Source organism: Delphinapterus leucas, chromosome 6, assembly GCF_059928025.1.
Source record: "Delphinapterus leucas isolate spDelLeu-1000000601 "Yukka" chromosome 6, BTC_Dleu_Yukka2, whole genome shotgun sequence".
Lineage (NCBI taxonomy): Eukaryota > Metazoa > Chordata > Mammalia > Artiodactyla > Monodontidae > Delphinapterus > Delphinapterus leucas.
In genome coordinates, this window is record NC_143134.1 from 102,465,852 (window position 1) to 102,483,569 (window position 17,718).

The 17,718-nt window shown below is 38.2% G+C and overlaps 1 protein-coding gene across 1 annotated transcript in view; it reads left to right on the forward strand.

Annotated features, from left to right (window-relative positions):
- The window catches only part of MUSK (muscle associated receptor tyrosine kinase), a 91,338-nt gene that overhangs the window by 42,020 nt on the left and 31,600 nt on the right, over window positions 1–17,718 (forward strand). Inside the window, exon 6 of the mRNA XM_022579076.3 lies at window positions 13,937–14,061. Within this exon, the coding sequence (XP_022434784.2) occupies window positions 13,937–14,061 (125 nt within the window). The remainder of the gene's footprint in view (window positions 1–13,936; window positions 14,062–17,718) is intronic.

The following is a 17,718-nucleotide window of genomic DNA, read 5'->3' on the forward strand; positions in this document are numbered from 1 at the left end:
TTAGTATTAGGATAGCTTCAAATTTATTCATTTGTTGAGTGCCTACTATATTCCATGTAGTGAGGTAAATCCAAGGTTACAGAGATAAATAAGACATGGTTCATTTCTTGAAAAGTTTTCAAAATTTAGTGAGGAAGGTGAACATGCAAGCAAGTAATTACAGTAATTAAAGTTCAATATATTTGCAATGATAGAAGTTTGGGCAGGATACATACACAGGACAGGGGAGACAGTGAAAGGTCAGGGAAAGCTTCAGAGAGGTGAGGTCTCACAGGGCTTTGATGGATGAATGGCAGCTCATGGTACAGATCACATCTCAGTGAGGGAGGGGGAAAAGGCAGACTTATCATGCTAGCACAGGCACACTGACCCCTAACCAGGGAGTCAAAGATGGACCAAAGAGTTTGGGATAGTATCTATTGGAGGCGCTATGAAGACCGGAAGGAGCTGCAATTTGACTCACAAGCTATTTGAGTTTATAGTCTATGCTATCTTTCTTGGACATCATTTTAAAATGGGTGTATATCTACCATCTCATCAGCACGGGACCCTACAGTTTGGAGGCCTATCTATGGTCCTATTGGGACATCCAGAATCCCATCTCAAAGGCTACAGAAATGTTCCCAAGCCAAGCCCCTTTAGACAACTGGGATATTACCGTGTCACTTAAGATTAAGGTTGTGACTCCTGTTTCTTTTCCCAGATAAAATTTCTGGTTAGCTAAAAAATAAATAAATAATTTGAAAATGCTGGTTCTTATTAAACTTCAGCTTCTTTGACTACTATCAGAGCTCAGGTATCTTCCTTTTCATGCGATTAGGTCACAATGTCATTTAAAAGTAAACGAAGATTTTGATAAATATACTGTAGTTATATACAGTGTTAACATTGGAGGAAACTGAGTGAAGAGTGCCTGGGAACTTTCCTATGCTTCCTTTACAGCTCTTCTGTAAATCTAAAATTAGTCCCAAATAAAATCCTTTTGAAAGGGTAAACTAATAACGACTTCTGTCCTCATCATCAAGCTGTTTAGCATCTCCTCCCATTAAAACCAGAAGATAATTTTTTTAAGAATGAAAAAAGTGAATCAGAACCGAGATTCAACTTTCAACTTACAGTTAAACTTGTAATGTACTTACAGAACCATTTTAACAAAAATATTCCTAATAGTTGCTCTAGCTACGTCGAGGACTGAAATCAAAACAAGTTAACCTTGTGTGGCTCTTGTCTGATTTCCTTGGTAAACATGTCTTACTCACAGTCATTATTCGCCATCCATATTTACAAGCTAGGAAAATGTTATTATCTCAAAGGCCACAGAAAGGTCCCCAGCCCAAGCCACTTTAGAGAATTGAGATGTCACAGAGGCAGGCCAGCCTGACTTGGAGGAGAGAGTCACAGTTTGTGAGGGTACCATGTATGTTTTTCTAAAGGAACTTGCGCTCCCATCCCTTCAGAGGTGGAGCCACAGTGGATAAACCTCTTTATGCATTGCTCTGCTTCAAAGGGGACAGAAATGTAAACAGTGGCAGCACACCAGGATCGGGTTTCTTTGCTTTAGCCACCAAGAAGTCAGGAAAGGAAAACCAGGTATTTACTTAGGTTTATCATTACTATTGTCAGGTTTTCTTTTAATGATTGGAAAACAAAAGAAGAATCTGTTCAGAAACAAAGTACCACAGAGCCTCACTGTGATTTCTTTTCAACCACCCCTGAGCCATTTTTTTAAAGTATAAAATTAAAAATTAAAATGACCTTTTTTGTTCTTTGTGATGCTTGTCTACTAACAGGCATCTCTGACTCAATAATTCTTAAAATACCATGCTATATGAGACAAATGTAGCCTATTTAAGAATGGATTCAAATAATCTAACATTGATTAGCATCTATGTTTTAATAATAGGGCCTGAAGAATGGGTTTCTCTTTCTAGAGTGATTCTTCTCGGATAATTGAGGAATGGATTTAAGCACAGGCTTTTAACACCGACAGAAAGGCTATTCAACATGATCAATATGTGGGACGCAGCCAGCTAAGGCAGATTGAAATTTAAAGACAAGATAAAATAAAATAACCTTCTACCTCTGAAGTCAGTTGGAAGAACAGCTTTCATCAGTCAGGAAGATACCATAGAGATAGAAATAGCAAGCAAGCAAGCAAGCAAGAGCTAGAAGACATGGCTTCAAAAGTAGCCCTCAGTACCTTCTAGCTGTGTCTTAGTTGCTGTATTAACTTGTTTGTACAAATCATTTCACTTAATCTTCTTCATAATTCTATGAGTTGGGAGCCGATACCTACATTTTCTGCATGAAGAAGCTGAAGTTCAAAGAAGTTGAGCAAATATCACAGATCAAACAGCTAATAAGCAGTAGAGTGAGGACTCAAACCCAGATCCACTTGCCTGGTTTGTTTTCAGGGTATTATATATAACTGTAAGGAAACAATTCTAGTAATACGATTTTGATTTCCCAATTTCTGAGTATGTCCTTAGAAAAAGCCCTAGAATGGTATTCTTAGAGTACCAGAGATTTCCTTAAGATATTGCCTAAGAAGAAAATTATAAATGATGCCATCCTACAAAGAGCAAAGAATGTGCTATTTCAGCCTCCATTGAGACTTCAACTCTAGATAGCCAAATTCCTATTATCTTCTTGGCTTTCCTCACTCTTACAGTCAAAAGAATGGAAACCGCCTCACAGGTCTGCCTGTTTTCTCTTCTGGTTTCATTTCTTTCTTTCTACAAGATCTACATGACCTGTATTATTTAACCAAATATATTCCTTTTATTTCTGCCAGAGAATCTTGATGACTTTCCCTCCTTCTATATAACAATACATTTCCCCTCCAAACTTCTTCTCCCATCAACTAATACGGTGAACTGAGTAGGAAAAAGTTAATTGGCCTTAGAATCAAGTCATATTTGCTCACTCTCACACACACACACATGTTCAAAATTGGGGAGACAGACCTTAATAAAAGCAAATATAGAAATGAGTATTGGGTATTCAGGACTTTCAGGGGAACCAATGACCTGTTTTATTATATGAACGCAAATAAAAACTTACGCAAATTTAGATTCATAGAGGTAGAGCATTGAGAAAGAGTCTTGCTATTCTTTGAATTTGTGAGACTCTTGGTGTATGTTAGTTTTAGTTCCTGGTACCACAAGATAAGAGGATAAATTACGAAAAGAGGGAAAGATAAGAGGTGGTTCAAAAGTGAGCTGTCAGGATGGTAAACTGGGGCTAGCAAGCTTGGAAAAATGAAAATATTTGATGGATTTTTTTTTTCATTTTTGTCCAGTGGTTAGAAGTAGGAAGTCTTGGCGGCTGGTGGGGGGGGGGGGCGTGATTATAAGGAGACTGATTTTAGTTTGATTTAGAATATATATGTATATATTTTTAAAACACAGTTGTTCAAAATGGGTTGATATGATAATGCTGAGTTCCTCATAAACCAAAGTGTTCAAGAAAATGATGGATATCCTCTTTAACTTGGATGTTGATTTTATCTCAGATTATTCCAATATGAGAAGTCTCAGATTCTCTGTTCTAAATGTCCTACTGAACAATCCCAAGAAAGCAGAGACGGAAAATGAATCACTATCCAACTCTTTTTTAAAGAATTTCCTTTCTCTACAAGAGACTGTGCTGGACTTTAGGGGAAAAAAAGACAGCAAAAGCAAAGTATGCTATTCTGCTCCCTCCTCCACCCCGTACTCCCCACCCCCTAAAGAAGATTACAAATCACATTGGAAGACAAGACTGATGCAGTACACATAAGGCAATTAAACGAAAAGTTAACAATTAAGTGAGAATAAAGACCATGAAACAGAATACGTAAAAATTGATAAGAAGTAAAGCAATCAGTTTAGAAGACAAGGGGGATCGTGGTAGGCTAGGCAAGCAGGATACACGGAAAAACTAGGGCTACAGTTTGACCTTGAAATAACAATCTCATACACTGAATGCTGGTACTCAACCTTAAATAGTTTGCAGGTATTCTTGCATATTTGTCTCTAATGTAAAGTAACCTCAATTGTGTGCGCATGTGTGTGAATGTGAATGTGTATATTAATACCTAAGCATATGTAAATATGTATCTATAAAGATGTATATTTGCATTTGTGTATAGAAAAAAACTTTGAGAGTCTATATACGAAAGTATAATTTCTGGTGGAACTTCCAGACCTCCTCCTAGGAAAATGGCAAATCTTAGACATTCTTTCATCTTCCGAGTTGGTTCTACATATCTGGAGTGGGGGAAATGGGTGCATTAGTTCAAAACTGCTTCCAATTCCAAACAGATCAAGTAAAATGAACAATAATAACAATAGTAACAACAAGGTGAAAGATGGCAAAGGAAAATCAGCATTGCCCTCAGAGTCTACTTTAAAATACAGCCCAGTAAAAGATCACGGTGTAAAATTAAAAGGAGACTGAGGATTTACCTGTACTTGCTCTAGAATCCTAGCGAGAGTAGTGTAAGAGATGAGTAAATAAAGTTCTCAAAACTTACTTAAGGCCCTTCAACTTTAGTGGAACAAAATTTTGGAGATATAGCAGCCAGATAACAAAGACACTTAATATTCCCAGAGAAGTCCCTTGCCCATCTCAGGCACTCATAAATAGTTATTTGGCTGGTGAAAAAAAAAAAAACGGGGGGTTTCTAAGCTTAGAAATAAGCACAATTGTGCTGACGAACCTAGAAAGATATGCGCAGCCCAAAGGCATTCAAATATAATTTTTCAGGTCCAATCTGGTCCAACTATGGACCTTTATTTACTTATTCTGATTAAGATCTGTGTGGCAAACAGGGAATCTCTGCAGTTTTCAAATGTCCAGATGACCAGTTTTTAGCATGGAAAATAACTCATTTTTAGCCAACATGACCTTGATACTTAAAAAAATAAAATAAGAATGTGCCACGGACTTGATTGGTGGAGGTAGGGAAAGTTCAGAGTAAAATCTAACTGGGAAATTATAAGTTCACTTAAATTTAAGAGTATTGGGTATTAAGTACCAAAATGAGGCCTTCTCACTGTGATGCTAGGTTAGAACAGAAGATTTGGTGTCTGAAAGTTGGAGTGGCATTTCTGGGTCTGGGTCTTCATCTGAAGCAAATCTGTGAGTCTCAGATTCCTTGTCTGGAAAATGGGCTGAATAATATCAATCATGTACAATCAGAGAGATATGGTGAGGATTAAGTGAGATAATGTACAATGTGTGTGAAAGTCTCCATAATCTGTAAAGAATTATACCAATGTATTCTTATCATTAAAAGTAGTTAACAATAGCGTTGCCATTTTATACTAAAAAAAATATTGTACTTGGCTTATCACTAATTCAAAGAAAGGTCTATTCTAACTATACTCCAATAAAATTAAAATATTTTTTCAACAACAAAGAAAGGTCTAAATTGACATGAAAAAATAAATCTTCATGATAGAAAAATAGAGCTTCATGTGGGCTCTACATCTGATATGGTTGTATTAAACATTTTGGAACAATTAATTTGGTGGTTGTCTCTTTTCTAGGATTTTTAAAATTCTAAAAATTCTCAATTCCGTATACCCAATTTAGCTATTTTGATATTTTTCTTTGTAGCTTGCTTTACTGGTTTTTTCCTGAAAGAGAATGACTTGCTCCTCTCTGCTCTCTGAGCAGCCTCTGGGAATTGATACAGAGGAGAGAATCTCTGTTGGTTGTAGGCTCCGTTCTGCAGACACCCCCTAATCCTCTGTTTACCACAACATGAGTCTATTACCATAGAAATGATAGCTGAGATCCCAGATTCAACATCACTGACTTCACAGCAGGGCCTCGTAAGTGGAGAAGCCACGCTGACAAGGAGAAGCACAAGCACTACTACTATTATCAGAAGAGTAGACAGTCTGTGGCCTTGAAAGAAAGGGTAATTGTCAACATCGCAATAAAAATGCATGAATGAGCTGTGTTGTTGGGATATGCTGTAGTTCATTTTCTGTGTAATACTGCCTGACTAAAAGTAATGATTTGAAATTGTATGTCATTTAATAGTTTGCTTTTAAAAGGTCAGAAGTTTCACTTGGTTGCATTTGTCTCTCACTGAGATAAGAGACAAGCAGATTCTAATTCATCTTTACAGCGCTGTTTCAGTGCTCAAAGGTTTCCCTTTTCATGATGCGTTGTTTTTGTTTGTGTTTGTCTGTTTGTCTTGTTTCTATTAATAGAAGAGAGTGAACCTGAGCAAGATACTAAAGGTATTTTTTTTTGCTTTCTGCACTGCTTCTTTTTAAATGTATGGTTCGATTCAACTGTTTATTTCTCTGACTTTGTAAACAACTCTGAGTGCCATGATTTTGTAAGGAAATAACAAACGATGTATGGGGAATATTAATTCAGCATTTAACAGTGTTATTAGATGGGCTGCCTTATTACATAATATAGTTATTGAGCACTTACTTTTATTAAGAAAAGTTTGAATCAACAGAAATGTTTAAACTTTGTACCCCAACCTCTGAAAATGCAAACAAAATGAAATGACGTAAACCAACATGAGAATATAAATCTCACACAGATTGGAACAGAAAAATCCTCTGACCAAAAGCCTTGCGGGGACAGGAGGTGAGGGTGTTACAATCTTCGGAGACTTGTAAAAATGTCAAGGTGCCAGCTTAGGTTTTTACTGTCATTACTTGAAGTGGACAAGTATTATGCAACTGCTCCAAACCAAACCAAATCAACCATAGTGTTCTAATCTAACTTTTGTGTATTTTGGATGAAATTCACAAGTTCTCATATAATACAGTTTGGCTCTAGGAATAAACCCTAGGGTGGTATTCTTTGAAATAGCACCTCCTTATCTTAGTATTTCAAATAAGGTATCCGAGATGTTTTCCTATTTCTAAATATCAGGCTGCTTATAACTAAATTTAGATAAAATTATTTCACCTGCTCCTGTGTGGTTTTGGGGGGTTTTGTTTGTTTGTTTTTTAGTTTTTGTTTTGCTTGTTTTCAATTTACTCCTGTCAGTGCTGGTTTGAATCAAGTAGCCTCAAAGACCTCTTTAAGAGAAGCTAGAAAATTAGAAAGAAGGAAGAGAATGAAAGAAAAAATTCATGCAAACTTATTGTGTCCTTTGAAATAATTGCTCAGAAATAGAATTTATAAGGGACTTCAGTATTCTTCTGGTCCTACTCGCTTAGCAAGAAAAGAGAGGCAATTCACCTCAAGCCAAACTGCTTATTAATTTCAGGATTTAACTTGGGTCCCCCACCTGTTAGGCTTTCCATTACCCCACCAGGCAAATTTCAGAGTGTATAATGGCCCTACTTCCTTATTACAAATTCAGATTACCCCTTAAAATGGCAACCAATAATAAACTTTATTATATATCTGAAAGTGCTTTGAAAAATGGAATGAGAAAGATGTGGCGGGGTGGGGGGAAGAAGGGAGGGAAGGAAGGAAAAGGAAAGAAACAGAGAGAGAAAGGAAATGGGAATACAATACGGTTATATTATACAGAACTTTGGAATCGCTGGCTGCTTAAGCCCAATTTTGAATACAGGATTCTCAACATGCAGTTAGTATTATTGTAAACTTACCCCAGAGAAAGTAGAGCCCCAAACTCAGAACTAGATACCATGAGAGGAAACCCAGGGATAAACAGATTGCCCGTGTCTATTTTACATGTTGCAGATGGAGAATAACGTGCTTGGCCATAGGAAAGCAAGTCAGAAACAGCTCACAGTGAATTGGAGAACGATGGATAAAACTATTTGTAGAAAGAAGAGTTGGATCATTTTTTTCTTTAAAAATCCACATCAAAACAATTGTAAACATTTTCCAAATTACTCAGTAATGTCATGCCCCTTCTATCAAACAGCTCGTTTATGCAACAAAAACACTTCTATATTGTCTTTCATGCAAATATAGGTACAATAGAGATATTCAAGGGACATTTATTTGATATGAAACCTATCACGTTACTTTTAAAATGGATGACTCAGAACGAAGTTTCAGTTTGTGGCTGCCGCTAAAACAATGGGAGTTTATTACTGAACTATGTTTAAGTTTATTATTACAGGTATACTGTTATCCATGGAGCAGTCTGGCATTTATTTTTAATGGCAACTGGCTTTATTGTTTTGAATGTTTGATAAATGTGGTGAAATTTCCTTCTCCATCCCTTCATCTTTTATGCTTGGAGCTGGTAACAAATACTGATGGGTATAAGAATATTAGCTTCATTGCTGATAAAGCTGAATTGAAAAATAAAGCTTTCTCTTCCTTCATCCAAGAATTGGAGTCAAGTGATCTACTGATTCCTCCCCACAGCTCCACCTTTCACCTGGAGTCATAGGATGGCGAAGTCCTGACCTGGAGAATTACCTACTGCATATTAACCCATACCCTTCTTGTTTGCTGGGTAGCTGGCAGAAAGATGGCCCAGAGAGGATTGAGATACTCATCATATATACACTTTTCCCCAATCTCACCAATCAGAGGAGTCACTAATTCACTTATTCAACAAATATCTATTGAGTGCCTACCATGTATCATGCAGGGTTCTGGATCAATTGATCAATGAACCGACCAACGATCTGTCTATCAATCAGCTTGTGTTAATGAACAAAGCAAGCTTTGCCCTTCTGATGCTTACATTCCAGGAGAAGAGACAGCCAAAAAACAAACAAATCAATACTTATGACATGGTGTGAGGGGATGTGTCGAGAAAGCATTATGAGAAGACATCTGAGTCAAAACCTAAAAGACATTTGCAACCTTCTTTGAGGGAGGGAAACTGGCAGGAAAGGTGTAAGCTATCTTTCAATACTGAAAAAAGAGTCAAGTTTCTATTTTATCTTTTGGCAAGAATGTGGGAGGGCAGGAGAGACCAGCTTCCCTTTATTTCCTGGCCTTTTTTTTTTTCTCTTAACCCATCAGACTTGACAATGAAACCCATGATCAGCCAAGGGTATATCTGCCCCCTTGGAGCAGGAGACCAGCAGGTTGTCAGCACAACCCTACATTCATGAAGCCACCTGCAATGCCAATGGTGTTCCTTTCTGTACCCTCCTGTGCCCCACTGGACCTCCCAGAAGGTTCTGATATGGGACAGAGCAGCACATTAATTAAATCAACCCCAAGGCTACGTTGACCTCTAGAACGATGATGGACTGTTTTAGTTACCATTGCACATAATTCTTAACTGTGTTGTGCAATATGGATCATCAGAGGTTTTGCAATGAGCCCAAATGATATTCCAAATAATGTAACGCCAACCAAAAGAAGAGAAAAATCCATAAATTACAGAATAAATAAATAAATAAACCCTCCCTTATTATTAAATTTCCAGGAAGAATTTAAAGTCCCCCAAATGAAAATTCTTGCCTTTGTAAATTAAAGCAGAAACAAACAATCGAGAGTTCATAGTTCTCTAGTGTCTTACGCTTCTCACCTTCAGCCAGAAGGCTCTCATTCAGTTTTAAGGGCACACTGACTATTGTCCTCTTCAGCAGTTGCTGTCTACACTCTTCCAGCATTTATGGAATTGAATTAAACCCACTCTCAATCTTTCAAGGATGCTGCTTTTTTCCCCAGATTCTCGAAGGCAGTGGGACCCATAAAATGATCATTACAGTAGACTCAAACTCAAAAACTTCTGGACCCACAAGTATAGCCCCAACCCCCTACAAGGGTTATTTCAGCCAAATGATGAATATGGACTCAATTATGTTGTGCAATCTAGGTCTCCATTATTGTTGCCAGAAAACATCAGAAGGAAAAGAATCCCTGGGTGTACCCTCGCTCAGATGCCAGTCACTCTGTGTTAGTTGTCCAGGGTCCACAATCTGTGAACTTAGACTGACTTGGGAGAAATCTCCTATCAGGTGTTCAGATGGGGTACCATGTTTGTCGCTCTGGAAGAAATGTACACTGCCTCCTAGCTGGCTTGTCTTCTTGAGAAATTTGGACTTTCCAATGCGGACAGCCTCTGTCTTCTAGTCTTGCTTGACACTTCCTTCTGACCCATCCAGCATTTTGCAACTTTTTAATTTTCCATTTCACCTTGGAGCCTTGTTTTTCTGGAACTCCAACAGAGGTGCAGCCTTCACCCCTATTTTAAGAAGGCAGTTTTAGCTCTCACCGCCAGGCTCTCAGGACTGGCTCCATAACTTGTGGACCAGGTGCAAATGACAGTGAGGGCCCCTAGTTCAAAAATCACTTATAATTTCAAGACACAGGCAGCAGAAAAATAAACGAAGCATGGGTCCCTCTAAGCATGGTGCCCTGGGGGACTACACAGGTCACTCGCTCTTGGAGCCGACCCTGCTGACCACCACAATGACTGCTATTCCTCTTGCTATGGAATTTTTCATAGGTTATGAAATTTTTCATAGGTTTTCATAGGTTATAACTATTGCCTGCTAGGGAAAATTTTCTCTGAGTCCCACATTTTGTTTCAGTTTGGAATCATCCCCCACAGAGCTCTGATCTAAAACTGTGGTGGTTATTTCTGAACTCTTAGGACTGACACCTCTGACAAATGTTTTTCCAAAAGAGGTATGTGTCCCATTGCATGTTTCTCTGGAGCTGTAGAGTAAGCTCTACTGCAATTTTTAAACTTTTTAATGTTAAAACATTTCAATCTTACAAAAAAGTAGATACAGTAATATATTAATAGTAAACTCTCATGTTCCCATCACCCAACAGCAACAGTGATCGATAGTCTACCATTTTTGTTTTATCTAACCCAGTACCATTTTATTGCTGCTGGTTTATTTTAAAGCAAATCCCAGACATGGATTCAATCAGTCCGTATGTACTTTAAGGCTTTTTAACGCAGTCACATTACCATTTTCATTACCCCATCCATCCCAGCTAGCACTAATTTCTTAATACCATTTACTACCAGGACAGTGCAATTTTTATTTGATTGTCTCAAAAAACTTCTTTTTACATCTGATTTGTTGCATAAGAATCCAAATGAGAATTCACACATTACATTTAGGGCTATGCCTCTTAAGCCTTTCTCAATCTATAATAGTTCCCTCTTTTTCTTTTTTTCCCCCAATGTTATTTATTTGGTGAGGAAACAACATAACTTGCCCTGCTCAATTGTCTATATTTGGGATATGATTGAATTTTATCCTTATAATGTTGTTTAACATGTTCCTCAATCCTCTATTCTTCTGTATATTGGTAATTTGACCCCAGGACTTACTTAAAATCAGGCTCAATTTTGTGTTTATTTGGGGCAAGGGGGAAAATTCAGCTTCCCTTTAAACATTAAATCCACTTTGTTGTTTTTTTTTTTAATTTTTGCCTTGAAGTTGGCACCTTCCTTCCTTTTTCTTTCTCCTGGCTTTAGGGTCCAACATGTGTATTTCTAGCACGCTCTTCTAGATTCCACCTCTTAGAGTCCTCAATATCAAAAGATAGAAAGGTGAGTTCAGTGATGTTGAGCATTCTTTCATGTGTTTGTTGGCAATCTGTATATCTTTGGAGAAATGTCTATTTAGGTCAGAAATGCAAATGAAAACCACAATGAGGTATCACCTCACACTGGTCAGAATGGCCATCATCAAAAAATCTACAAACAATAAATGCTGGGGAGGGTGTGGAGAAAAGGGAACCCTCTTGCACTGTTGGTGGGAATGTAAATTGATACAGACACCATGGAGAACAGTATGGAGTTTCCTTAAAAAACTAAAAATAGAACTACCATATGACCCAGCAATACCACTACTGGGCATATACCCTGAGAAAACCGTAATTCAAAAAGACACATGCACCCCAATGTTCACTGCAGCTCTATTTACAATAGCCAGGTCATGGAAGCAGCCTAAGTGTCCATCGACAGATGAATGGATAAAGAAGATGTGGCACATATATACAATGGAATATTACTCAGCCATAAAAAGAAACGAAATTGAGTTATTTGTACTGAGGTGGATGGACCTAGAGTCTGTCATACAGAGTGAAGTAAGTCAGGAAGAGAAAAACAAATACCGTATGCTAACACATATATATGGAATCTAAAAAAACAAATGATTCTGATGAACCTAGGGGCAGGACAGGAATAAAGACACAGATGTAGAAAATGGACTTGAGGGCAGGGGGAGGGGAAAGGGTAAGCTGGGACAAAGTGAGAGAGTAGCATCGACATATATACACTACCAAATGTAAAACAGATAGCTAGTGGGAAGCAGCCGCATAGCACAGGGAGATCAGCTCGGTGCTCTGTGACCACCTAGAGGGGTGGGATAGGGAGGGTGGGAGGGAGGCTCAAGAGGGAGGGGATATGGGGATATATGTATACATATAGCTGATTCACTTTGTTATACAGCAGAAACTAACACAACAGTGTAAAGCAATTATATTCCAATAAAGATGTTTAAAAAAAAGAAGATGATCAATAGATTGTGGGTGTTCGATTCTTGTGGTTAAGGACAAAATTTATATTTTCCTCAAATTTATTATGTTCTAAAATATGATCAGAAAATACAAGGTCCAATTGCCATCTCTCTCTAAAAAAAAAAAGAAAGGTGAGTTCATCTGAACCTGCAAATCTGGAGTTAGAACTTGCAAAAAGCATACAACTGTCAAACAAATCATATCCTCCTATATCTCCTTGAATTATGTAACCCTTTTAAAAAGGTATTCAAAAATCAGAGTAACTTCTAATACAGCTGAATTTGATCTAGCCCTGGCCTGTACATCTCCTATCTAGTATATACTATCTCTTCTGTACTTTCCTTTCGAATACAGACTCCACAAATTTCGCAGTTTTAGAAGAACTAAGCATCAAAGCCTGGTGTTAATTGGAATTTCATAGTCTAATGTTATGTTCTGTCTTTAAGTCCCAGAAAACAAAAGGCAAGAGCAAAAAAAAAAAAAAAAATCATGTTTGCAGTAAATGGGCAATTAAAAGGATTCCATAATGGTTTAAAGAACACTGGATTTGAAGTCAGAGGAGCTGAACTCAGGTTTCTCACCCATCAGTTTTATTACTTTGGGGAAGAAACTTAAATTACCTGGGATTTTGGTTTCTACATCTATTTAATAAGAGGAGAAATCTAGTTGATCTCTGAAGTCTCTTCCAAGATTAGACCCTTCAATTTATTGTACATTCTAAACCTCATCTCCACTCTTCAATTAAAGGTAAAATTTCTTTTCACACCAAAAGAACTTCCTCTTACCTAGTTAGTGGGGATTCAGCCTCAGAAAAGAATATAAATCACCCATTCTCCTGCCCACTTTTGTCTAAAATATTCCTTTTCTTTTTGACCCTGTATGCTCATCTCACTCTCTGAAAAGTCTGACAGATTTTATCTGTCCTCCCACTACGATACTGTTGAAGAGGTAAAGCATTAATTAATTATTTCATTAATTCAATTAAATATTATTACTTTGGTAGGCACTCTCCTAGGTACTGAACAAAACAGGCAAGGGTTTTGGTCGCTGAGGACTCTCGGTCTACTGCGGGGAGACAGACAATAGACAAAAAAATAAATAACTTCAGATAGGGGTAAGGTCTATAAAGACAATGAAACAGGATGATGAAAAAGCAAATGGGGGGAAGGTTAGACTTTACGTTGGGTGGTCAAGGAGGCCCTTTCTGAGAAAGTGTCACCTAAACAGAGACTTAGATGATACAAGGAAACCACGACATGAAGATCTATGGGATGAGTGCTCTAGGCTGAAGGATGGATGGCATGGACATCTCTTAAGTTGGGAACAAGCTTGGTGTATTCTGGAGTGGTGAAAAGCATAGGGTCATAGCATAAATGGCTTAGAAGCCAGGGCACAGTATTTGATATTACCCTTAAGACAGAGGGAACATGGAAGATCCTTCACAGGAGAACATGATTTGATTTGCATTTCTTAAAGACCACTCCAGCTTGACTATTCCCTGTAGGAGAGTCACTCACCACTTCTGTTTTCCTAACAGTTTTTGCCAGAATCCTGCGGCCTCCTGAATCCCACAATGTCACCTTTGGCTCCTTTGTGACCCTGCGCTGTACAGCAACAGGCATCCCTGTCCCCACCATCACCTGGATTGAAAATGGAAACGCTGTGAGTGCCAACTGTATGGAAACTTGTCTGGGGAAGATGCACTGGTAGTGAATTTCAGGGCAGACCACTTATTTGTAGAGTTACCTTGACCTCTGTCATTGGTCCTACCTGCATCTCCATTTTTCAAAGCCTTCCAATATTTTCATCCTAGAAGTCACTGACTTAGAGACTGAACTCCATAGGTTTACTTCTTTCCTTGTATCATGGGGATAGTAGAAAGTCAAATTCATTCTTTATGCTTTTGTGTAAAAGGGAAGTGGTATTAATTCCTTCCCACACAAAACTCATCAATTTAAGAATTAGTCCACTGTTGGAGCCTACTTTGATGAAAAGTAATCCAGAATTAGAACCCATGTCTGTTAGTGCAACAGAATTTTCTAATACTGGTAACAATAACTAACATATAGTATGTGGTTGCTATGACGAGGCCCTGTTCTAAGCACTTTACATAGAAACATTCATTTATTCATTCTACAAATATTATTGAGCATCTCCTGGGCATCAGGCATTATTCTAGACATTGTGGATACAGGCACAACCAAAACAGGTAGTTTCCTGCCCTCAACTTGCTTACATTGTGATGGGGAAAAACAAACAATAAAATAAGCAGATGGGAGAATCTATAGTCTATGTGCACAGTGTCAAATGCCATGGAGAAAAATAAAGCAGGAAAATGAGAAAATACAATCTCGGGAGAAAGATTCCATTTTCAATAAAGTGGTCAGAGAAGCCTTATTAAGATGGAGATATTTGAGCAAAGATCTGAAAGAGCTGAAGGAGGAGGCTATGTAGATAATGCGGGGATTATAACCAGGCAAAGTCACTGAGATAAAGGTGCACCTGGTATGTCAGAGGAACAGCAAGTAGGTCAGTGTGGCTAGAGGTGAGTGAGCAAAGAGGAAAGAGGTAAGGGGTGTGCATAGGGGTTGTAGATCCTACAGGCTTATATAGGTCAATTGATACAATTTGGCTTTATTTGAGTGAGACAGGGTGCCATTGTAGGTCTGTTTCTGTCGTCTGTTTTCCTGGTGACTCTTTCATTGTGTTTTGTTTCCTTGTGTGCCTAGTTATCTTTGACTACCTGCTGTTCATCGTTTTGAGAAAAAAAAATGTCAGAGATTAATTTGAGGTCTAGACAAAGGTTCTTTTCTCCAGAGAATTTTTGTTTGTTTCTGCTAGGGACCAGGGGCTACTACTAATCTTAGACTGCCTTAAACTTGTTATAGTAAAGTAACTTGTAGTCTTGTTCTTCTTTAGCTCTCGAATTAAATTTTAGGTGCCATTTAAAATTCACATCTTATTTGGCAGTATGTTTTGTGGCTTTTCTGTGAAGCTGTAGGAGTTGTCTTAAGCCTCTCCAAGTAGTGTAAAGAGATGCCCTAAGAAAACTGGGTAACTGACAATATGACTATTAATTTGTCTTAAACTCTGTGAAAACAGTTAATACAGAAAATGGAAAGACATAGGCTTTTAAAAAATTCAGTGTTTTCAAAAGGCTCCTTCGAGTTTAGAACTGGAACATATATGATTATTCTCTGTTGGAGTTGAGGAGTAATAAAAAAAAAGCCAATGGTTAGAGTTAGTTTTGGTCTTATTGAGACTCCAACTTCATCTTTCAAGATGTGATTCACAAAAAAACAGAAAGCAAAATGGATTCTTCGGCAGAGATTCTAAAACAGGAATAAAATAAATGAATGGTAACTTTCTTCCAGGAAGAAAGCAAAAGGACATCTGCAGTTCTCATGGTCAGAGAGAGTGTTATTCTTACAGCCAAGTTTTCTTTTTTTTTTTACATCTTTATTAAAGTATAATTGCTTTACAATGGTGTGTTAGTTTCTGCCTTATAACAAAGTGAATCAGTTATACATATACATATGTTCCCATATCTCTTCCCTCTTGCGTCTCCCTCCCTCCCACCCTCCCTATCCCACCCCTCCAGGCGATCACAAAGCACGGAGCTGATCTCCTTGTGCTATGCGGCTGCTTCCCACTAGCTATCTACCTTACATTTGGCAGTGTATATATGTCCATGCCTCTCTCTCGCTTTGTCACAGCCAAGTTTTGTTCTTGGCGCTACTATCCAAGTCCAAATAGAAATCGAGATGACTGCCCCGTGCTGATGCAAAACACAGGAACTGGAGGCAACAGCAGGCATTTAATGTGGGACAAGTAGCCAACCAGAAAAGTCTATTGAGGAGAACAGGGAAGGGCCACAGACCTGGTATCATTCTGGGTGGGCGGGATTAAGACAAATGCAGAGTTGGGAGCTATTTGACACAGAATAAAACAGAATTTGAACTGTGGCTTTTCACTAACTATAAGCCAGTGAACTAACTTCATAACACACTACCAAGTAGGAGTACTTTAAAAGATGTGAATGCTCCTTTTCTCCCCCCCCATGAACATGCCAAAAACTAAAACCCTGAATGATTACAGCCAAAGAACAAGAGAAAAGCAAGCAACTTACCCCAAAGCCATCAAGAATTCTTTTGCTTTCTTCCTATGGAAATATCATTCATTTTTCATGAAAATTTGTTGTCTTAGATGAACTCAGAGTGAGCAGTAATATCACTTTTGTTTTACAACGTTGGAAATAATAGTTTGGCGTGGCTACAGCAGAGTTTACTTTTCTGAAAGAAAATATCCTTATATTTTGATAAAGAGATTTATTTAAAGTTATACCCATCTATTTATTATTTTGGCATTCAAATAAAAAACGTAGAAAATTTGCACATCTCTCTTGCTTTGTCCAATCAATATAGTTCCTAAAATATGTTAAAAGTTGAATCATCTTAACTTATTAGAAGAATTTTATAAAATAAATAGCCAAATCATCTGTGCTGAAGATTGTGGGTTTTGAATTTCCTTAAAGGGAGGCTCACCTATATATTATACGTATTTTTTAAAATTTATATGTTTATTTATTTTTGGCTGCGTTGGGTCTTCCTTGCTGCATGCGGGCTCTCTCTAGTTGTGGCGAGCAGGGGCTACTCTTCGTTGTGGTGCGCAGGCTGCTCATTGCAGTGGCTTCTCTTGTTGCGGAGCATGGGCTCTAGGTGCACAGGCTCCAGTAGTTGTGGCACGAGGGCTCAGTAGTTGTGGCTCGTGGGCTCTAGAGCGCAGGATCAGTAGTTGTGGCACACGGGCTTAGTTGCTCCACGGCACGTGGGATCTTCCCAGACCAGGGCTCGAACCCATGTCCCCTGCATTGGCAGGCGGACTCTCAACCACTGCGCCACCAGGGATGTCCCTATACATATTTTTAAGAGGCAGTTTTTTGGTTTAAAGGACACAAGCTTTGGAAACATCTCTCACTAACTGGGTAAACCAAGACAATTACATATATCAAGTGGAATATATTAAGTTGAATATTTCAGCAGCTAGATCAAAAGAGGTCAATATTCATAGCTATGTTGATCAAAAACAGCATGGGAAATTTTCTCAATTGTTCCTTTTTCTATGATGCATAGACAGACATTATTACAACTCCCTAAACATGGACCGTATTGGGCCACATCCTAAGGGTCCCTGAGACAATCCTAGCCAGATGGGACTATTTGCAAGACAAGGTCATAGAAGCCAGAATACCATTCAGAGGTTTCTCTATGTTGAGGTCAAATCATGATGAAGTTGTGGGATTATCCATAACTCGGGATA